The 23,443-nt window shown below is 49.0% G+C and overlaps 1 protein-coding gene across 1 annotated transcript; it reads left to right on the top strand.

Annotated features, from left to right (window-relative positions):
• Positions 1-1,137: 1,137 nt before the first annotated feature.
• Positions 1,138-18,869, top strand: LOC142571886 (uncharacterized). The gene is made up of 5 exons (XM_075680572.1): positions 1,138-1,321; positions 5,762-5,823; positions 14,965-15,069; positions 16,870-16,896; positions 18,644-18,869. Exons 1-5 carry the CDS (start codon positions 1,225-1,227, stop codon positions 18,692-18,694), a joined length of 342 nt encoding a protein of 113 aa, XP_075536687.1. The 5' UTR covers positions 1,138-1,224; the 3' UTR covers positions 18,695-18,869.
• The last annotated feature ends 4,574 nt before the right edge of the window (positions 18,870-23,443 follow it).

Raw genomic sequence — 23,443 nt, 5'->3', positions numbered from 1 at the left:
AAAACTAATATTCATCCGCGCGTTTGGGAAATGTGCATCACAAGTTCTGAATAAAGAAACTGGCGGTAGCGCAGAAAGCCCGAGAGGTTACACCGCGAAGCTGCAACGATCGAAGGAAACGCCGGTCGAGGACGACAAGGAAATCGAAGCGGGACGCGCCGTCCCTTGTACACAGCCGCCACTCGCTCGCAGCTCACGAGCAGCAGTATAGTCGTAAGCCAACCTCGGGGTTTCCTCGGCCCATCGCCACAACAAGCTCTAGCTCGGGCATTCCGGGTGTGTTGACCGGACCGCGGGGTCCCAGGGCCTCGTCCACGATGTGGATCACGGTCCAAGTCACGGTCTACTTCTAAACCATATAGTGCAGGCAACGACCCAAAGCCACGATTAGGGCTGCGGTCCAGGTGAAGGCAAATGAGTCGGCCCAGGCTCGTTTATAAGTGCCTGACAAATTTATAAGTGCCTGATTTTATTAAGGGCTAAATGAAAAATGCTAAACCCTCGTTTTCTGCCTTGGGCTCTTCGAGTGTTTTCACTCAGGAAGCAAGTGCACCAGCAGAATTAAATGTGAGCACAGTAATTATGTACGCGGCAAGTACTCATGCAGCACGGCTCCCGCTCATTCCTTTAGATTTGATAGATGCAGAGTTGATGCTCTCTTTTTCTTTCTCTATCTTTTTAAGCATGTCGTGCTCAGGAACATATATAGCGTTCGGGCGGTCAATTTTCTAAAGTGCGAGACTCTCTCAAGCACCAGGCACATTTTTTTTTATTCCTGTGTATAGGTGCGCAACGTCGACGCATGTTTGAGCGGGGCGTTATTTCTAAATCAGTGGCACCTGCAGCGGTCGACAACACCGCGCTGAAAACAGCTCTGCCAACATGAGGCACCACAGGTAACTCGTTACTTATGCAGGCGCTACCCCACTGTGGTCGCAGAGGAAAAGGGGAAGGGGAGGAGTTTTTCCAAAGGAACCTTAATAATTCTACGCGGCAAGTTGCGGCCTGCTGCATAAGTAACGCGACAACGGTGAGACAAATGATCGGACCCCTTAACAACAGCACGCACGTGTTGATAGAGCGAACGCCTAGGTCAACACTGCAGCCGAGTTGAGGAGGAGACCCTTGAAATACGACACGCCGCTGCGGCGGCTCGGAAAGCAGCAGCTCGAAGCCCCCACAGCGCGCTCGGAGCTCACTGACGAGAGTGAACAAGTCAGGGACATGGCGCTTTGGACACCGAGGATTCTTCTCACCGCAGCAGCGGTCCTCCTGCTATCGACCGACGACACCCTGGCGCAATTGAAAGGGAATATCTGCGGTATGTATTCGCTGCGACAGCACGAATACGCGGTGCTGACGTTTCGGGGACCGCCGTGCGGCGTTGGCGCGTACATATACACCTCGGCAATTTTCAACCTGTTTCGCCGAGCCGGAAGCTATATATCCACGCAAGTGCTAACCATGCAAGACCAAATTAGTAGCAGTATAAGTAAGGTCCCACGAACGCCACTATTTCGTCCATAACTAGAATTTTCATACTTGCAGTTCCCACAATATGGTTTTTGGACCGTGGAAGCCACGATAAAGTTTAGGGTAATTCCGCACCGCAAGAGATACCTATACGGCGGGCGCATCGTGTATTGCATGGCGTGAGCGATGTGTGTGTATGCGCAGTCGACCTTTATCAAGCAGTGCGTAACTCTGGTTGGCCACCTCAACGTTCAGAAAACCCAGTCTGAGAGCTATCGAACAGCTGTACGTCTGAGTAAGCTCCGCACAGGGCCGCGGGACGCAGGTTTTCCTGCCTGTGGGCAGAAAAGCCTGCGCTCTGCCAAGCGTATGTGCGGGGTGATCATTTTTTAGGTCTTGAAAATAGCCTGTTGCAGATAACGTAATTCTAGTCCTTGAGCTGGATTATTATGAGAGGCGGATCCTTACTTACCCGATAAAATCGAAACACATATAAAACTAATTAACAAGAAAGCCCACTAATTATATTTTCAATTAATTACTTTACGGCACATATTGCAATTTATTCATTCTAGCCGGTGAGCTTACAAGGTGTATCCACTTGTAATGAATTTCCAGAATGACGCCATGTTTGCAGATATGCGCCATAAAATTCGCCCTAAAATGCACTGTTGTTCCACTTTTGTCACAAAACGCTGTTTTATGCAATGAGCCACAAAATTAACTGGAACGCCCATGTATTTTGTACACCACTTCGGGAAGTAATATCTCGAAACTGGCGTCATCCTGGAAATTAACTTCAGGCGGGTACGTCTTGCAAGCTGACTGGCTACAATTGGTAAATTGCAATATGTTGGGTAAAGTAATTAATTGAGAAGCTCATTACTGAATTTTTGTTGATGATTTGAATATTTGTTTCGATTTTTCGTGCTAGTAATGTCCGCCTCGTCGAATAATCAAGTTCAACGATAAGAATTATGCTATCTGCCACAGTCGATTTCTAAAAATTCCGCAAAACTTAAAGAAACGATCACCCTGTATAACTATAGTCGTTTTATTTCGCTACTGGCACGCTATTCGAATCGAGTAGCTCGAAAACGGGCTTCCGATTTTATCCACTTTCAGCCAAACTCTTTGGGTGTATACAAAAAAAGGAAAAAAAAACGTAACACGGAAAAATACCGTAGGCTATCTGTTTGTGTACACGTTGTTCGGCTGTTCTAATAATGACAGCCACGCAATGCGTCATTTCGTACCCACCATACATGTGAGAGCAGAAAAAAGTGTACAAACTAACGCGTTATACATGTTTATCTGATTGCGCTTGAATTAACTAACTATTTTTATCTGAAGGCAGCTACGAAATGCGCGCGATAAGTGATGAACTTTCTGCATGTAAGGTAATGTTACAGAAGCCCATCGCTTCTTGCCCATCCCGACTGCCCTCTACTCCTCACAGCCCTTATACGGGGTGTCCAAGCTAACTTTAGACTGAGTCTAAAATATGCGAATGCCGCGTAGGTGGACAGAACCAAGGTAATGTTGTTTGCCGTCGCTTGGAGATACTCAAATAATATTTTTTTCATTTTACATAATTACGTGATTAGTCATAATTAATTAATTAACTTCTTAAATGTTATAATTAGATCAAAAAGTGTCAATGCGGAAATTGTAGAGTGACATGAAAAACTCCTGACACAGCTTTCTGTTGCTCAATACGTGCTACATAAATGTGTTTTTCCGAGCGTGAAAGAAGTCCGTGAAAACACGCAAGCGTCTCGAGCGGCCAGTCGGGCGGCAATTTTGCGTGCAGCCTTCAGCCTTGAAAGAATGGAGCTATGCGAGATTATCTACGCAAGTTGTTTATATTTGTTTTAGCCACAAGCAACCGTTCTGTTCTTTTGTTGACAACGCAATCAGACCACATTGCAAGAAAAGAAATTCAAGTTTTGCAAGCAATGCACGGCCATCATTAGTGACCTCGCCAATTTCACACATCGCTTGTGCTAACAAAATGAAACCTAGGGCACATAATTAGATATGCATATATGAGAAGTGAGGTTTTGTTCTGAACTTGAAATTCCCCGATAGGAGCCTTGTTTATCACAGGCTCCGGCTTGTTAAACAATGATCTTCATTATACAAAGGTCAGACGGAAAAGGTAGTAAGCAAACTCGTTATTTGACATACAAGCAAAAAAATAATGTATATTTAGAGGTTAGATCCGGATACCGTGGTGGCTAAAAAGCACAGACCCCATTCTTGGCCGAATGCAACCAAATCCAGAGTTTTGACGGTGGCTCATTTGCCGTATAGAAGCCCAAGATAGAAAATTCCGTCTCCGCCAAGCCACACAGAAAGTTCTTCAGCAAGCTCCAAAATCACTGACAGCACGTCTAGAAGGGTAATTACTACTATTATTCTTCCTTTCACGAAAGTGAACATCTCATAGATGTTCTCACGGGCCACGGCGTGCAAGACCGTTTATTGATGCATGGAACAAAGAAAAAAAAACGTACGAGTAAATTAGTCCCCCTTTGCAGATGGCATACAACATTAATGTTAGACCTGGAGTTCAAAAACTATCTGTTTTTGTGTCCGTCAAGCAAAAAAAATAAAAAAATTGGGTCAAGCTTATAGAGTGGTAAGAAGCCATGCGCTCTCTTTTTAACTATCCTTGGATCGTGGCCTCCTCCAGACACTGAAAGCAGGGCGTTGCACGTATACCTATATAGTTCAAGAATTGTTTTGTTACCTCTAATATAGCGTCAAAGTAATTACCATTCCACATGCCTCTAAGTTAGATTAAATCGTGGGGTTTTACGTGCCAAAACCACTTTCTGATTGTGAGGCACGCCGTAGGGGAGGACTCCGGAAATTTCGACCACCTGGGGCTCTAACGTGCACCTAAATCTAAGTACATGGGTGTTTTCGCATTTCGCCCCCATCGAAATGCGGCTGCCGTCGCCGGGATTCGATCCCGCGACCTCGTGCTCAGCAGCCTAACACCATAGCCACTGAGCAACCACGGCGGGTCCGCATGCCTCTGAACTTATCTTTTTTTTTTAATTCGCTCTTAATTGTGACTTTTCAGTCTTCTTATAGGATTATTTTTTATTCTATTAATACGTGTAATTATTTATCCTTTTCTCGGGGACTGCATTTAACCCACTAACGACGTAATGTTGTCGCTCAGCGCAAGACGCGCCTGCATGATTGGAACTTACCTGCCGTGGTTGCCTTAGTGGCTATGGTGTTACGCTGCTGAGCACGAGGTCGCGGGATCGAATCTCGGCCACGGAGGCCACATTTCGATGGGGACAAAATGCGAAAACACCCGTGTACCTATAGATTTAGGTGCACATTAAAGAACCCCAGGTGGTTAAAATTTCCGGAGTTCCCCACTACGGCGTTCCTCATAATCAGGTCGTGGTTTTGGCACGTAAAACCCCATAATTTATTTTAATTTTAATGATTGGAACTTACTGGAATGCAATAGATGGTTCTATGCGTTGGTTGTTGTCACCGAAGCTTGTGTAATCTCATTGTATGCGCGACGCGAATTGTGTAGTACTTTCTGGAAGACACGCGGGCACCAGCGATTACTCTAGAAACTTCGATGACTCATGTGTAAAAGCCGACGCGCTGGACCTTGCAGATCAGATTTTCAACGACCGCCGACTGTGTTCGCCGCTACCGTTGTGCTTTGAGTGTAGCCTGTTTTTCTGGGCACAGGTTCGCCCAATAAAGGCTTAGTTTCGCCATTTGCAGTTTTGCTACTGCGTTCTTGACCCTCACTATCACGTGACACTATTATGTTTATTCATTTGAGCGCCTCAATGCGTGCATTACCCACTTCTAAGAAATTAAAATGTGTTTCGTTTTGTTAAGAAGTCGATTCCCGCTTCCTATCAGAAGTGAAATGAGGTAACCGGGAGGGAGCACTTGGAACATCTTAATGAAATCCCCATATTCTACAATGTGCATGCACACACAAAAAAAATTGTGTAAAATAAAAAGAAATATTTGTAGATAAGTGAACGGCTTAGAGATTTGGGGACATGCACAATAACTGGCATCGTTCTCCATTCCATACGTATCGAAGAAATTATGTGTTTATACCGTGTGAATTCTCATTTGCGTGAGCAATCGCCCTCGCAGTTGCGTGCCAATTTTATTCAAGGGCTCGACACAAGCAGAGAGAATCGACACTCTATACAAACTGCGTCTGTTCTCAAAAAAAAAAATCAAGTCCGACGCGCCTCAGTTTCGGGCGTTCTACTCGCAGAGATGGACGAAGCCAAGCTTACGGAGCTCCTGGACTGCATTTTGTCCAAGTCGCCGAAGGGGGTAAGTCAAACCATGACTGAAAGGTGGCCGATTTCAAGTAGATGCATTTCTTCGCATGAATTCGCGTGCCGTTGTGCGATTGGTCCAAATGTGGCGTGCCGTTAAAAAAAAAAAGAATCATTCGCAGTTGTACGCCGATTCGAGCAACTAACGCATCAAAGACAGCGAAGCTGTTATAAGAGGGTTCTCACAGCCATTCAGAAGTCCTAGAGGTCGCTCTAGCTGTCCAATGCAGGCCGAAAATCTACCCAAGCCTTTAGCAACTTGACTCTTCACTCTGTCCAGTGCTGTATCTTCAATATACCTGAACCTTTTCAAATGCTAGATCCGAGCTTATTCCATACTCCATGTTACATCCAACGCACATTCTTGCATGCTGTGCTGGCCGTGACAACGTGGACATCTCGCAACGTGTTCCAATGCGGCCTGCTATAGGCTGTGTCGCTTTATCTTGGCGATAGCGATAGCTAAGCGATAGCGATAGCGATTCACCGACTTCGTTGCCCGGCTGCGCGTTATAAAACTAGGACCATGCTAGTGATGCGATCTTATAACGTTTCGGAAGGCGAAACGTTCGCTTGGCCTCGCCTGATTGGTCAAAATCCCGCTTTTATTTTCCTTTTTTGCCGAAAACATCGTTCTGGCCAACCCCGCGTGGCTCCGTCACAGGCCGCGTTGCTGGCTGTGCTGAGCTGGATCACGTTTCACACCGACCACCCTGCAGACCGCGACCACGCCTTCGTCGTAGCCGCCCGAAAACCGTTGTGAAACGCGATCCTCCTCACAGCTTCGCTGTAACAACTTTACAGAGCCAGGACATGAGCGAAAAAAAGTTACGCAGATCCCACGCATCAGTCGGAGAGGCGCACATATACTGGGAAATCAAAATGCATAGTTGACAACGAAATTTCGCAAATTACCTGTTTTTAGTTATAGTTAAATTAGTCATCAATTACGATTGTAGTCATCCACTTGGAGCGAATTTTGAAACTAGCACTTGCAGTTTCGAGTGTTTGGATCGATGTTTGGATCGCACCGCTGGTACGATCTGTTGGGAACTCGGCGCTGACGCCCGTGGTTGTACCTGGGTCGCAAGCCCCAAGGGTAGCGTTGGCCTGGCGGCCTGGGGTACAACTGGAAGCATCCGAAGGTCCCGGCAAAGCATGAGTCGACTGGTAACAACAAAACAACTTGTTTATTTTAACATCGCAAAGAGTTGGCGGTCAGGTTGACCGAAGTAGAGAGACGGGAGAGCACTTTACTCAACAGAAGAAATCGGAGCCCTCCTTTTGGCGTCCGGGGGCAGCTGTCTTTATACTCTCGCAGTTGAGGGCAAGAAGGAACCCCTCAATAGAGGAGCACGTGAACGTACAATGTCGTAGCGCTGTCGTAGCACAATGTCGTAGCACAATGTCGTAGCACAATGTCGTAGCGCTGTCGTAGCACAATGTCGTAGCACAATGTCGTAGCACAATGTCGTAGCACAATGTCGTAGCACAATGTCGTAGCACACTGTCGTAGCGCTGCCGGTCGGGCACAATGACTGTAATGAGAGGATGATCCCTGCTTTCGCATCGCCTGGTTCGGGCACAATGACTGGAAGGAGAGGGTGATCCTTTGCGGTCGCATCGCCGCAGTCGCGCCTGGAAACACCTGGCGGGGAGCGTTGCGGCGACGACGATCGGGCCAAAATGTCTGCCGCCCCGCCGCAGTCGCGCCGGCAAAACCACGTGTCGCAGGCGAAACGCAACAGACCGCCCCGCCGGGGAAAGGAGATCCCGATGGACAGGGGACTGCATCCGCTGTCCGGAGGGATGTCGCTCGATGATGCTCATAACCGAAGTCGGGCGTCCCTCGACGTTTCTTGAGCGCAGCGCACAGAGAAGGCCTCGTTCTCTCGTTCAGGTTCGCACGGGACACTGCAAAGTGACTTCGGGAGAGTTCACATTTTTGCTCTCGTTCCCGGCAAGCGTTAGAACTACGCTGAAACTCAACCGCTCAGTCAGCAAGCACGGCACAACCCTCACTAAGCCCTGCCAGGCTCTTTCCCCTTTTTATACCACTGCCTAGTTCCTTACAGTAGTCTAGCATCACTCAGAACGCGTCCACAAATTGGAAAATTGCACTAGAAAGCATATCATCACTTTGAAACACTAAACAAAAGCAATATGTAAAAAAAAAATCCTGCCTCAGGAAGAAAAACATCAGTAACCAACAATTTTGAGGCTGATTCCTACGTTAGGGGCTTCGACTTAAGCCATCGGCGTTACCGTTGAGACTCCCCTTTTTGTAACGCACCTCAAAGGAATATTGTTGTAAAGCGAGGCTCCAGCGCAGGAGGCGGCCATTTTTGGGAGAGATGGTCTGCAGCCATTGGAGAGGGCAGTGATCCGTCTCAATGATAAACCTCGAGCCGGCTAGATAGCATGACAATTTCTGAACGGCCCACACGAGACACGCACACTCTTTCTCGGTGGCGCTATACGCCTGCTCACGACTGGTCAGCTTACGACTAGCATACAGGACGGGGTGTTCTACTTCTCCATTTTCCCGTTGGCACAGTACAACGCCCATGCCTCGCTCACTAGCATCGCACTGAACAATGAACCCTGTTGTATAGTCTGGCGATCGTAGCACAGGCTGGCTTGTTAGGGCACTCTTTAGGGCGCAAAAAGCTCTTTCCTTTGTCTCGTCCCAGACGACTGTTTGAGGCTCTGTCTTTCTTAGAGCATCCGTCAGGGGAGCCGCGATATCAGAGTACCAGGGATGTACCTCTGATAGTAGCCGGCGACACCTAAGAACGACCGAATATCGGTCTTTGTGCGCGGTTGCGGAAAGTCTCGCACAGCGGCCACTTTTATTTCAGAGGGGCGGCGACGACCCTGACCAATCACGTGACCGAGGTAGACAACCTCGGCCTGTGCTAACTGGCACTTAGGAGCCTTTACTGTCAAGCCCGCTTCGCGCAGGCGGGTTAGCACTGCCCGCAAGTGTGTCATATGCTCAGACCAGGATGCGGAGAATATCGCTACGTCGTCTAGATACGGTAAAGCGAATTCTTGCTGTCCCCGCAACACTTTATCCATGAGGCTTGAAAAACAGTATGGCGCGTTCTTCAAACCAAAACTCAACACTTTAGAACGGAACGTTCCCATTGGTGAAATGAACGCCGCATACCTACTAGCCTCTTCTGTAAGTGGAACCTGCCAATAACCCCTGACAAGATCTAGGGTGGAAATAAACTGAGCGCTACTAACTTTCTCAAGGCGCTCCTCGATGTTAGGGATCGGATAAATTTGATCCTTAGTGATGGAATTAAGCCTGCGGTAGTCGACGCAAGGACGAGGTTCCTTGCCCGGTACCTCAACTAAAATCAAAGGGGAGGTATAATCACTCTCACCTGCCTCAATAACACCGAGCTGTAGCATTTTCTTTACCTCAGCCTCCATAATATCGCTCTGGCGGGGTGACACCCGATACGCCTTGGATCGTACTGGCTCTGGGGAGGTAAGTTCTATATCATGAGTAAGTACAGAAGTCCTACCAGGCCTCTCAGAGAACAGACCTTGAAACTCTTGTAATAGCTGGTGTAGTTCGGTTTTCTGCTCGGGCGACAGCGGTGCTTTACTGATAAGGTCACTAATGACTTGACCGGTGTCTTCCCTGTTCGTCACTGAGCCTAGTCCCGGAAGCTCGACCGGAAGTTCTTCAGGAACGTTTACCATCATGCACACCACTGCTTCCCTTTGTCTATAAGGTTTGAGCAGATTACAGTGGTAAACTTGCTGTGCTTTCCGCTTTCCTGGCAGACTTACCACGTAGTTAACGTCCGACAGTTTCTGAACAATTCGTGCTGGGCCCTCCCACTGCACGTCTAGTTTGTTGTTTAGCGATGTGCGCAATATCATGACCTCATCGCCCACCTCAAAACGACGGGCCCTGGCTGTCCGATCATAATAAACCTTGGCCCTCTGCTGGGCCTTTGCCATTGCTTCACCTGACAACTCCTGTGCCCTTCTTAAGCGTTCGAGGAGCTTAAGCACGTACTCCACCACGACTGGGTCGTCGCCCCTACCTTCCCACGATTCTCGAAGCATGCGAAGCGGAGATCGAAGCGAGCGACCGTACACCAGTTCAGCTGGCGAAAACCCCGTAGCCGCATGCGGCGCGGTCCTTAAAGCAAACATCACCCCAGGCAGACACAGCTCCCAGTCAGTTCGATGTTCAAAACACAACGCTCTCAACACGCGCTTCATGAAGGAGTGGAGCTTCTCAACGGAATTCGACTGTGGGTGGTACACTGAGCTGTGTAGCAGCTTTACCCCACACCTTTCGAGAAAAGTTGTCGTCAAAGCGCTAGTAAACACTGTGCCCTGATCTGATTGGATTTCCGCAGGAAAACCAACTCGCGCAAATATGGACAGTAGTGCATTGACTATCTCAACTGAGCTGAGTTCTTTAAGCGGCACTGCCTCAGGGAACTTTGTCGCTGGGCAGATCACAGTCAAAATGTGTCTGTACCCCGTGGCTGTTACCGGCAGAGGTCCCACTGTATCAATAACGAGCCGTCTAAAAGGCTCCGTAATGATAGGTACCAATTTCAACGGCGCCCTTGATTTGTCCCCTGGTTTGCCCACCCGCTGACAAGTGTCACATGTCCTCACGAAATGGTCTGCGTCCCGAAAACACCCTGGCCAATAGTACTCTTGCAAGAGACGGTCCTTAGTTTTCTTAACTCCTAGGTGTCCGGACCACGAACCCCCGTGTGACAAGCGCAACAGATCCTGACGATAGCATTGAGGCACGATCAGCTGATCGAACTCCACTCCTCGGCGGTCTAGATACTTCCGGTACAGGACTCCACCTCTTTCCACAAAACGCGCATTTTTCCTGGCGATACCTTCCTTGACATTGCAGCGTATGTTTTCTAGGCTACCATCCTTCTTTTGCTCGGCTATCAAAGCCGACCGGCTGACTTTTAGCAACCTATCAAGTCCGTCTGACGTAGGCGCGATGAGCAAATCAGTAGATAGCTCTTCTAACTTTCCCGTGTCAGGCGTTTCCTCTCCAGTATCTGGCGCCTTCAACGCTACAGACTCAATTTGATTCAGTTCGGGCGTGCTCTGAATATCAGCTTGCTGCGCCTCTGACCCTTTTTCGTTGTTTGATAACGTCGGCCCCGCAACTACCGCCTTTGCAGAGAGCTCCCGAACCTTCGATCTGGTTAAGGCCTGAACACTAGCTTCACCAAACAAAAGCCCCTTCTCGCGCAGGAGGTGATCGGACCTGTTTGAAAATAGGTACGGGTACTGGGGTGGCAGCATAGATGACACTGCCGCCTCCGTCTCAAGCGCTCCGAAAGGTCCTTCAATAAGCACCTTTGCTACTGGCAGACACACGCTATGAGCTTCCACGGCTTGCTTGATCCACGCGCACTCGCCCGTGAACATATGGGGTTCTACGTAAGACGGGTGAACTACATCCATCGTAGCTGCGGAATCGCGAAGCACTCGGCACTCTTTCCCGTTCACGAGGAGGTCTCGCATGTAAGGCTCGAGAAGCTTCATGTTCTCGTCAGTGCTGCCTATTGAAAAAAACACAACTTTTGGTGTTGTTTCCGGACACTGCGCCGAAAAGTGACCCGGCTTCTGGCACGTATAACAAACGCGCGCTTGCCTCATCTCGAACCGCTTTCTGCGTTCGGCTTCGGCTGCCGCCGTCTCCTTAGGTTCGGTCGCACTGCTTCCACTCGCATCCGCACTACGCGTCTTCCCCTTTGCTCTCATGGGTGTGAACTTCGGCCTCTCAAACTTCGAGCCAAATTCACCCTTTTGACCGTCCTTAGCTCCGCGAGCCCGACGCGTCACAAACTCCTCGGCTAGCTCAGCGGCTTTAGCCACCGTACAAACGTCTGGCCTATCCAAGACCCAGTATCGCACGTTCTCCGGTAACCGACTATAAAACTGTTCTAGCCCGAAGCACTGCAGAACTTTATCGTGGTCACCAAACGCTTTCTCTTCTTTGAGCCACTCCTGCATGTTCGACATAAGCCTATACGCAAACTCTGTATATGACTCACTTCTGCCTTTCTCATTTTCCCGAAACTTCCGACGGAACGCCTCCGCAGACAGCCGGTACTTTTTTAGCAGACTCGATTTTACTTTGTCGAAATCCTCTGCCTCCTCTCTATCCAAGCGAGCGACTACGTCGGCCGCCTCGCCGGGTAACAAAGTGAGCAAGCGCTGTGGCCACGTTTCCCGAGAGAACCCCTGCTTCTCGCACGTTCGCTCAAAGTTAACCAGGAACAAACCAATGTCCTCTCCAAGCTTAAACGGCCGCATCAGGTCAGTCATTTTGAACAATACTCGTTCTCCTGCACCGTGTGCCTGACTTCCATTACGAGCGCGTTCCATCTCTACCTCGAGACGCTTCATTTCCAAAGCGTGTTCGCGCTCTTCTTTTTCTTTCTGCTCTTTAAGTTCGCGCTCCTGTTTCTCTTTTTGCTCTTTAAGTTCGCGCTCATATTTCTCTTTTTGCTCTTTAAGTTCGCGCTCCTGTCTTTTTGACCTCTCCTCAATAGTCTCAAGGCATTCCGACAGCTCGTCATCCTCAGCCTCTAACTCAAGAATAGCCTTTAGCAGTTCAGGTTTTCTTAGTTTGTCTGAGACATCCAGACCCAACTCTCTTGCAAGTTCCAACAATTTCGGTTTGCGCAACGACTTCAAATCCATGGCTGCTCTGAATGCTGCTTTCTCTACTGCTTACTATTGTCTTGCCGCAAACTAACCCGGCAGCAACGACAACCACAATTACCAGCTCTGTTTCTGACACTAACAAAAGCCTGGCAAAGCTCAGAAGAAGAAAGTCCCGCACTCACCAAACCTCGCAGGCAGGAATTCCGCGCAGTCGTTCCGCTGCAGGCAACCAGTCGTCACACAGGGCTCGTTGCACTGCTCCCGGATCGTCGTTGAGCTGCTCAGCATACAGTCAACTGCCTATCTTCGCTGCTGGCCTCCGTTGTCGCGATCTCACCGCTGGCAGACAGTTGTTTGAAGTCGGAGGCGATCTCACCGCTGCCAACCAGATGTTTGGATCGCACCGCTGGTACGATCTGTTGGGAACTCGGCGCTGACGCCCGTGGTTGTACCTGGGTCGCAAGCCCCAAGGGTAGCGTTGGCCTGGCGGCCTGGGGTACAACTGGAAGCATCCGAAGGTCCCGGCAAAGCATGAGTCGACTGGTAACAACAAAACAACTTGTTTATTTTAACATCGCAAAGAGTTGGCGGTCAGGTTGACCGAAGTAGAGAGACGGGAGAGCACTTTACTCAACAGAAGAAATCGGAGCCCTCCTTTTGGCGTCCGGGGGCAGCTGTCTTTATACTCTCGCAGTTGAGGGCAAGAAGGAACCCCTCAATAGAGGAGCACGTGAACGTACAATGTCGTAGCGCTGTCGTAGCACAATGTCGTAGCACAATGTCGTAGCACACTGTCGTAGCGCTGTCGTAGCACAATGTCGTAGCACAATGTCGTAGCACAATGTCGTAGCACAATGTCGTAGCACACTGTCGTAGCGCTGCCGGTCGGGCACAATGACTGTAATGAGAGGATGATCCCTGCTTTCGCATCGCCTGGTTCGGGCACAATGACTGGAAGGAGAGGGTGATCCTTTGCGGTCGCATCGCCGCAGTCGCGCCTGGAAACACCTGGCGGGGAGCGTTGCGGCGACGACGATCGGGCCAAAATGTCTGCCGCCCCGCCGCAGTCGCGCCGGCAAAACCACGTGTTGCAGGCGAAACGCAACACGAGGTAAGCGCTGTCAAACTTGTGGTAAAAAACGCTGTTCTTCCTTTACTTTTTTTTTATTTTTAACAAAACGCCTTTATATGCATCGAAGTACTGGACCACCACTGGATTTCGTCGTAGCCTTTGGGAACGCATATCTCGAAACTGGGGTCATCCACAAAATTCATTCCAAGCGGAAATTACTGTCGAAGTCACCGGCCACAAGTCGAAAATTTCAAAATGTGCCGTATATTAATTAATTAAGACGCTAATTATTGACTTTTGTTAATTAGTCGAATATGTGTTTTGGTTTCTCGTGCAAGTATAATGTGTGCCTCTGTGAATAATTCAGCTCACGGACTAGAATAATGCTATCAGCAACAGGCGATCTTTAAGATTTTCGTAAAACTTGAAAATGAGCACCCCGGAAAAAAAGAACGAGAAAGGAAATCAAAAATCACAAAGCGTCCTTTCTACGACGGCGTCGAATGAACGCGTTCTCTTTTTTTTTCCCCGCTTCTTCGAGGGTGAGGACGATTTTCGCAGCCACCCATCCCTCCACCCATCCCGCCACTCTATCCATGTGCCCGGCACCGCCCTCCTCGGAAAAAAAAAATTGTATTATCGTTATTTTTTTCACTACCACTTTGTCTGGAGACACATGCGCTTCCCAGGTGCCTTTTCCCTTTGCGACACTTTAGGAACGAAGTGTTCTGTAGTCTCGTTCACACCGATCAAAGCTGGGCCACCGGCCGAAACTTTAGCGTAATAATAGTACTTGTATCGTTGTTAAACGTGTGAATATATTTCTTTGATGATTATCTCTCCGGGCTCCGCGCACAATTCTATTCATATATATATATAAATATATATTACATAACGAGGGTCTTGAATCCGGCTACACTGATGCCTTCAGGTAGCATATGTGGGTTTATTGACCAGTTGCCTTCACCCAAAAAGAACACGTTCTCGTGACGCCTGCGGCAAAAAGGACGTTCCACGTCCGCCGCCAAGGTCTGTGAGTGGTGGCGCTGGCAATTGGTAGAGCATCGCGCGCGAAATGCGAAGGGTGGTGGTTCGGTTCCCACCTGCGGAAAGTTGTTTCTTCATTCACTTTAATTTGCATTAATTTATCGTTTCTTTATTTTCATTTATTAAGCGCAAGTAATTTCCCCTATGCTATCCTTGGTGCCAGTGTTTGTTGGCTTCTTATGATATGACTAATAAAGATCGGGCCCCTCGGTTAACCCCCTTCCTTCTCGTTTATATATATATATATAGTGTGTGTGTGTGTGTGTGTGACGTTCCCGGCGCGTGCTGTACGTGTCAGAGAAAGTGCTTCACGCGCGCGTGTCGCAGACGTTGGAGTTGTGGGAGAACACCAAGGCCATGTTCGGCGGCAAGCCACCAGCCCAGGCCGTCCTGTCACTGTGCGGCGCCTCCCCTGCGGCGGGCGACACCCTGGTGAGCTGCTATGCCCCGCAGATGCTCTGCGCGCACTGTATATACACCGTCATGCACGGCAGAAACCACAGAAGCGGCCCCTGCAACTTCCCACGCGTAAAATGTGCTACGCGAGGCTGTGCACTAATTTCATTACGCATATTATTTCTCCGTTTCTCTTATTCTTTCTTTTCCTTTTTTTGTTTACTCACATGGTAAAAGCTCGACGGTGTTTACGTTCAGTTTGCCCGCTCCGCCACCACGCCGCGAATCAGGCGGTCGACAAGCGGGGCAATCAAATACGTAAATAATACAAACACACCCGTACCGAGGAACATCCACCCAATATATATAACGAAGGTCGCAGAAGAGCACGGGCTAGAACCATCCTTCGACGAATCGATCCTTACGGGGCAGATGCATTCTTCGTCGACGCCGCCAAATATGGCAGCGAAGACAGTTTTGCAATCACGGTCGTTGACGCGCGCGGAACACTTATCAGCGCCGCATCAATTTACGCTAAACGCGCGAACGAGGCGGAGGAAACCGGATAGCCTTGGCTCTTCAAGCCGCAAAAGGCAAGGCGACCGTTTTCTCCGACTCGCGCACGGCGGTCAGGGCTTTCTCGTCCGCTCTAGTTTGTAAACACGCAGCCGACATCGTCAACAGATCCTTTCGTATTGCTACGTGAGAAGACACAGGAGGTCATACCATAGCATGGTTCCCGGCGCACGTGAACGATGTAATTAACCAAGCGGGTTGCAACCCTAACGAACGGGCCAACTGCCTGGCGCGTGAATTCACGAACCGCGCCCGAGCTAACACTCCGGCTCTCCCGCAGGATTGCCCCTTCAAAGATAATCTTACGACCTTTCACCAAATTACGTCACATTACAGGCACAGCAGGAGGAAATTCCCTCCCCCCAGCCCGAAACTGAAGAGGGCTCAGGCTGTTACTTTCAGGCTTTTACAGACGAGATCCTACCTCACCCCGAGAGCTCTTAGTTGGATAGACCCGAACTTCCCGCAATCGTGCTCCAAATGCGGTCACGCATGCTGCTGACCACATGCTCTGGCTGTGCCCGTACAACGCGAGCTCCGACTTTCATAACAAGTCCAAGTGGGACACCTTGCTGAAGAGCTCGGATTTCACAAACCAACTACAGGCCGTCCAGAGGGCCCGCGACGTCGCGGAGAGTCACCACTTCCCTGTCCCGTCGTGGGCGGAGCCACCAACTTGATCCGGGAGCCTTCGGTTCCCCCCAATCGAGTTCCTCAGGACACTCTAATAAAGCTCTTGTCACTGTCACTGTCACACCTATGAGTACGGATTCCATAAGAAAACAACTGCAGGGAAAAACATGGTAACAGAGCGCAAGGCAAGAGAAAAGTGGCCATAACGAAACACATGACGTTGTAGGGCTGTACACAGCATCTATAAGGCGTACAGTGCGAGGCGTGCGAAAAGGAGTCATGGTTTGCGGACTTGCGTTTGCAAATCCTGTGTGCTATATAGTTCTGATTGCGCAGCTACAAAATACATTGCTGTGCTGTCAAAGTTTCTTGTCATTAGAGCGCGTGAGCGCTTATGTTGTATACTTCACCGTGCATGCGTGTGTGTGCGTGTGTTTTACATTTGTGCTTTAACGATAGCAAATGGTATGCTTAATTAGTAATACAGCCGAACAAAAAGTCCTTCCGAAATGTATTGTCGAAATTCGCTCGCTCTTATAGTTTGTGCTGTAACAGACAGGACTTGCGCAGCTTGATGAAGTTATGCGCGAATAAATAATTGAGAAGTTTCCATATTTTTATTTTCAGATTTCAGAATTCACTAACCAGCAGACCGTAAGTATATACACCCATTCTTCTTCCTTTCTTTTTTTCCTCGCTGAAGTTAGCATATAGAACTTGATCGAGACATCGATAAAGTTGTGCTCAAGTCTTCACATTTGCTTATATGGAGTTCTGTACTCTTCGTTTCACGCCGGCGTCGTATACAAAAGGACGAAACACTAGTTTTCTGTGTTCGCATTCTAGTCACTTGCGCTGTTTTCTGTACAACTTCCCATCAATTACTGCAGAGTGCGATTAAGCAGTTAGATTTTATATGAAAAGTATGCATACTTAAACAAACTGATAGTTAACTTCTGCATGACTTTCTATACCACAGTTATTCCCAACGTTGCGCGCTCACTTTCTTCTAGCTTCCCCGCTACTCAGAAGCGCATGGCGCTTTCATGGGCGGTGGGTCAGGCACGCGCTCCAGCTCCAGAGTCCTGACTTTATTTTCTAGCTGGGGACCACAGGCCGCGAAAACTTAAGTACAAGTTCCCTAGCCATTCAAGCTATAGCCGAGTGGTTCTGAATGACCACTCGCACGAGCCCAAGAGATCTCAAAGCGGAGGAGGGGCGCTTTCTATCGACGTTACACTGCAACGTTACTAAACTCTGTTTCGCAATGGAGTGGCACTGGACCGGAAGCCACAGCGGCGCGGCAACAGATCAGAAGCGCGACCATGTAAATGCAAGTTCCCATCCACTTCAATCTCGAACGCAGTCTTTGAGGGCGCTCAAAGCATACACGCCTCGAACACAGCTTTTGTGCAACGTTCGCCGAGAAAGGAACATGTGTGCACACACGCGGTCACCGCAGCCACGATAGTGGTTCTTTACAATATAAACATATAGGGCGTCCAAGCTAACGTTGGCCAAGCTGTTCAACGAAAAGAAAAAAAATATATTTACAAGACATGGTGCAAGATGCGATTTTGAAACCTATATAGGTGTGTATACGGTCGTCAGAGGCCGACGCTTCGGCCGCGGAGACCGACCTCTCTAAGAAAGGTCGGTCGGAGCGTCGGCCTCTGACGACCGTATGCACTTATATAGGTCTCAAAATCGTATGTTGCACCATGTCTTGTAAATATTTTTTATAACAGCTTGGCTAACGTGTTGGCTGGGACACACGGTATACGTTCAACAAGGGTACGCGTCTTTCTTGTTGTGGCCTCAACACGTGGCTCTTTCGCGCTTGTTTCTGCGGAAAGAAATTTACGCTCACTGTGTCATTCGTTCTTATGAGATCATTTAGCACGCTTAAATAAAATTTATACCGGCAGATCGAGGCCTCGGGAGAGCACTTGGTATTATCATAAAGCTGGCGGCGCAGCTATATAGGGTATCCACGGCTCCCAAGGGGCAGCAGGGGAATCAAAGCTGGGACCAAAGTGGCGCTTGGTGTTGGGGCCGCCGAGGCCGGAGCGTGCGGGGGGTGTTTGCATAGCGCAGCGGCGAGCTCCCGACCCGCGGACGAATCCGGGCTCCGGCTTTAGTGGCCCCGTTTCCCCTTTGGCGTGTTTGAGGCGCCGCCAAGGTATACTAAATGAATGACACGTTGTCTACTTGCACTGAGAGCTTGATTTGTGCGCGGCGCGAAAGAAGGAAGAGGTGGGTCCTACATTGGCACGTATACTGTAAAAAACCGTTCTGCCCAACTTCGCGCACTTAGGTTCCGTATGATCTGTAGACCAAACACCGCAGAGAAAAATCCTCTCCACAAATACTCATGCTCATGCAAATATTTTCTGTTCAGAAAGCAGACAAGCCGAAGTTCAAGAAGGCTCTCAAGGACTGCAGCTCCTGAAATGAAGAGCCGTGACGTATCTCGAAAGACCTCATGTCCGCGTTCGATGAAATTAAGCGCTCACAAGGCGTACCTCATATACGCATGCAGTACAGAGAAGCCAGTTACATGCTGTCAAGCTGACAATAATTGTCTCCTTTACTTTTGCTCTCGTTCAATAAAAGGTTTGCGCTGCTGTGCTTCTTTTCTTCGCGCAATGTTTACGCTGCGCTTCTTGTATTGTACTGTTGCTTGAATTTTTTTTTTCGATCCATTTTACTCTAAGCGAAGCAAATCATCCGAACGCATCGGAGAAACCCCGACGTTTCACTCCCTGTCTGTTACATATACCAGAGTGCTTCAACACTTTTTTTACTGCTCACAAAACGACGAGGCCAACTTTGCTCTAGGAACAGAAGCTGCCGCAGAGAGTAGCGTCACTGCAGATAATTCTCTCTAGTGACGCCGGCGGAAGCGCCTGCAGGCGCTTTCTCAGAAGAACTGAAGCAGTGCGCCGAAGCGAGACGTTTTTTTTTTTTACTTGGTTCTGTTGAAGACGTCGCAGAACTTGCAGGTATATGGGTGTTGCGTGAGGAGCGTGAGAAGCGCTGGTGAACAGGGCTCCTAGTAAGAGGAGGAGACCCACCTCGGGCGAAGACTTCGCTTGCGTATTACAATAAAGCTTATTCCTCCTCATTGCTTCTGTTCTTCAAACATTTGGTTCTCGGGGTGTTAGGTTAAACAAGGGGTCTGCTTTGTTTTGTTTTTCATGCTTGTGATCACCTTTCTCATTTTTTCTCATTTTTTTCTTTTAGGCAGAAGTGTCTCTGCAAATCGTGCAATTTTTATATGACGATGGAGAACAGGATCATGCATGGGAAAGAGCGACCCGCGCGTGCGTCGTACTGAGTGCGAGCGCCCTCACCGTTTGGCAGAAATGCAGTTATCTTAGTTGGGGACGCGAGCAATGCATCGTAGAGTAGAATGAATGATAAGATAGGGAAAGTAGGGGCTGATGAGCGAGTCAAGATTATTGTGCTTCCGGGGAAGCCGGTCGGGGCCATGGTAGTGATGGCCCCGACCGAACTTGGACGTTTAACTTGCTCCTTCATGAAGTGGGATTCCGTACTGGAGCCGTGTAACTAAACCAATAAACCCTTTTCCTTAATTTTCTACAACCTGACGTAGCAGTCGATGGGCTTGGTGGATTCCATTCCCTGAACGCCGCCCTAGCCGCAACACGACGCTCCCGACGCCGTCAGACTTCAAAGAACGCTGATACCTCTTTGAAGAGTACGCCTTATGCGTCAACACCTCCTTCTCTGCCCCCTAGGCCTGGCAGAATCCAATCCAAACCTGATAACAAGGTCATGGCGGAGAACAATACGACTGTGTTCCACTACTCGCCGTAGAGGGCTAGTAGACGGCTAAGAGGAGACCGGCCATCTTAAGTCTCGTTCCAATTCTAACGAGGACGTCAAAGTAGACAGCTTCGAGACGGCAGCATCGAAGTCACAAACGATGCAGGCTACTTTCCTGTCCGAACAAGATGGCGGCTGAGCAGGGCGCTTGGAAAGCCGCCAGGAAGGTTGTCTGCGCTCAAGAAAACGTAGGCACGCTATCCTACGCCCTTAATGTAAGCTACATCGTGTTTTTCATAGGGCAAAAAAAATTATGGGGTTTTACGTGCCAAAACCACGATCTGATCATGAGGTACGCCGTAGTGGGGGACTCCGGAAATTTGGACCACCTGGCGTTCTTTAGCGCGCAGCTAAGTCTGAGTACACAGGTGTTTTCGCATTTCGCCCCCATCAAAATGCGGCCGCCGTGGCCGGGATTCAATTCCGCGACCTCGTGCTTAGCAGCCCAACACCATAGCCACTAAGAAACCACGGCGGGTCTTTTTTTCATAGGTTTGCAGGCGCAAATACTTAAAATACAGAACTAATGTATGCTTTTCTCAACTTTTTCTTCTGCCTGAAAGGCGGCGTCACTTCGCAGAAACGTCTTCCATGCGTCTTCCAGACCGCTAGAAACGTGTTCCATTACATGGCCTCGAAGCTGTCTCGGTTATCTCCTTAGCTGTCTACGTAGACTGTCTCCGACGCTGCCCAACCTTAACGAGGCAGCACACGAGGCAGCACACGAGGCTGCGCGCGCTCTTACAGACCGCGCGGCTTCACTTGACCACTCGGAGAACAAGGACGCCCCCACTACATACAATGAAATCACTAAACACTACTATCTACAACGTAGACAGTACAGCACGCCACACCGCACGCACAATCAGAATGCTACAGACGTGCACATACCCCATGCAAAACAGACTACACCACTACATGCCTGAGCTCTACAAGTCTTATTGCACCAATTGCAATACATATCTTAACGTCTATCATTTACTCTGACCATGCTCGCAAGCTCACATAAACTCCGAATCGGACAAGCGTAAGTTTGAAGAAGCAATCCGGAGCGAAGAACTCGCTCCCCAACTCTGGGCCATCCAGCAGGTCCACGACGCCGCCAGGAAACTCAACCTCCCGGTTCCGCCCACTCCATGAAAGCCCCAAAGCTCTCGTGGCCTGCAGGACCTTGAATAAAGTTGATTTCCTTCCTTCCTGGACAGAATTGTAGCACACCCTTCAACTTGGTCCGCACTACTAAAGCCACAGCCAGAGCCAGAGCCAGAGCGGAAGTCACAGCCGAAGCTGCAGCCGATGCCACAGCCGATAACACAGCCGGAGCCGCGTCAAGTGATACAGCTGCGCACCGCTGTAGAGTGCACAGCGCGGGTTCCTGACACGTTGCCCGAAGAAGACCGGCAAGTGGTTATGATGCTCCGGTCTCTGATGAATACTTTTCGAATGCTCTTGAATAACCTGCACACACTGTCAGCGCGAAGTGCAATGCAAGTGCTTGGGGGGGGGGGGGATGCTCCCAGTTCAGTACTTGCAAGTCTTGAGTAAGCATCATGGCTCACCGCAGCATTCTATTCGCACTGAAGTCAAAAAGGCTGGGGTTTAAAGATATACTGTCACGTACTGCAACGTACTGCTGACGACCAGTGGCTCCTTGGTCTTCACAGGTGACTTCAACGTGCATCACCAGCTATGGGGAAGCACCAGATTGGCTTCAGACAGCAGAATGACAGCAGCCTAAAGTATCGGTGGAGCACTTGTTTGCACTTGATTGATTTCAAGGCGCTTTGCTGCGTGAACACACAGTGTTCCCTCTACCCCGCTTTCCTCTTTCTGTTCCCTCTTTCCCTTCTCACAGTGTAGGCTAGCAAACCGGACGCTCGTCTGGTTGACCTCCCTGCCTCTATTGTCTTTGCTCTCTCTCTCTCTCTGAACTAACTCCATTTATTGTGTACTGTGTTCAAGAGGGGAGATAGCTTTCTGTTAAAGATAATGCGACACCACGGATTCCGCAAGGAGGTAGTTTTTCGAAAAGAACACCATGTTGCATACAATCGAAAGCCTTCCTAAAATCGAGAACGATGTTGTCAAGAATTTGTTCTTTTATTTCAAGTAAAGCGGTTTCTGAAGATTTACTCTTGCAGAAACCGTACTGCTTTTGTACTATTATTTTACATATATTTAAATACCCATAAAGTCTTCTGTTAATAACTTGCTCAGCAATTTTCTCGAAGCCCTCCCGCAGGTAGCGATAGGAGTAAAGTGAGGGAATGCCGCTGTATTGCTCTCACATATCGGAATAAATATTCGAGGATCGGGAGTTTTTAGGGCAGCACATGTTAAAACTCCCATGTGGGGTTATTTGCGTTGACAGTGTAAATTTAAATACGTACATCTTGTATTACGACCTCGTCTTCTTTCGCGTCGACTTTGGTTGTCATGCCTTTCTTTGTATAGTAATAAAATCACACTTGAATAACTGCTTTTCGCGAACAGGAAGTTCGGGTGCTCTTTGCTGGAGGCCCCGGCAGTTCCGCTGCCGTGGGTACAGGGATCGGTTGTTGCTGGTTGCTTTGGATTGTGGTGGCCATGATCACGTCGAAAGATGTCCCACGGAAGCACCGTGCTAAGTCGGCAACTGCGCTTCGGCAGCCAAAGTTGGCGCCATAACGGTGAAGCCATGTGATCGTCCATGCATGTATCTCGCGACATGTGCTTGAAGATTTGATTGAAGAGTGACAATCACCTCACCTTATGCTTGGGTCAGCTTCGTCATCAGTGCACGGTGAGAGTTAATGAGTGTAGAGTTACTGTGTATGCTACCTTTGGCATCATATGCAGTAACTTTATAGGTGAGTGTGGCTGTGAGCGCGGCCGTGATGGCAACCGCATCGATCGGGGAGCCCGAGATGGGGATGAAGGTGCGTCGACATTGTTGTTGCTTGTCATGGCAGGCTGCTGAAACATGCGTCGTCTCCTCCGGGTAGAACATCGGTTTCGTTGCGTGTCGTTAAGGCTCTTTGTGTCTGCGCATGGCCATGCCCAGTGCTCGGTTGGCGTCCTGCAGTTGGCGCTCAAGCTCACGCGTCTGGAGGGTGATGTGCTGGAATTCTGGCGTCATTTCCTCGCCGTATTCTTGCATCTCGGACTCTTTGAGGGTGTCGCTTTCTTCGCTTTGGTTTTATAGTAATAATAATAATGATAATAATGATAATAATAATAATAATAATGTTTATTTATTTCAGGCAACAAGGTCTCCGATACAAGGGCAAAAGGCAGATGTGCTCTGCCCGACGGGACCCCAGCACCCGAATGCACACACTCAGAGCATGTAGCAACAGAAACAAGAACA

The sequence above is a fragment of the Dermacentor variabilis genome, chromosome 1, assembly GCF_050947875.1.
Source record: "Dermacentor variabilis isolate Ectoservices chromosome 1, ASM5094787v1, whole genome shotgun sequence".
In the NCBI taxonomy this organism is placed as follows: Eukaryota; Metazoa; Arthropoda; class Arachnida; order Ixodida; family Ixodidae; genus Dermacentor; species Dermacentor variabilis.
The sequence above is the reverse complement of the archived record's forward strand: the minus strand, read 5'-3'. Positions and strand labels throughout refer to the sequence as shown.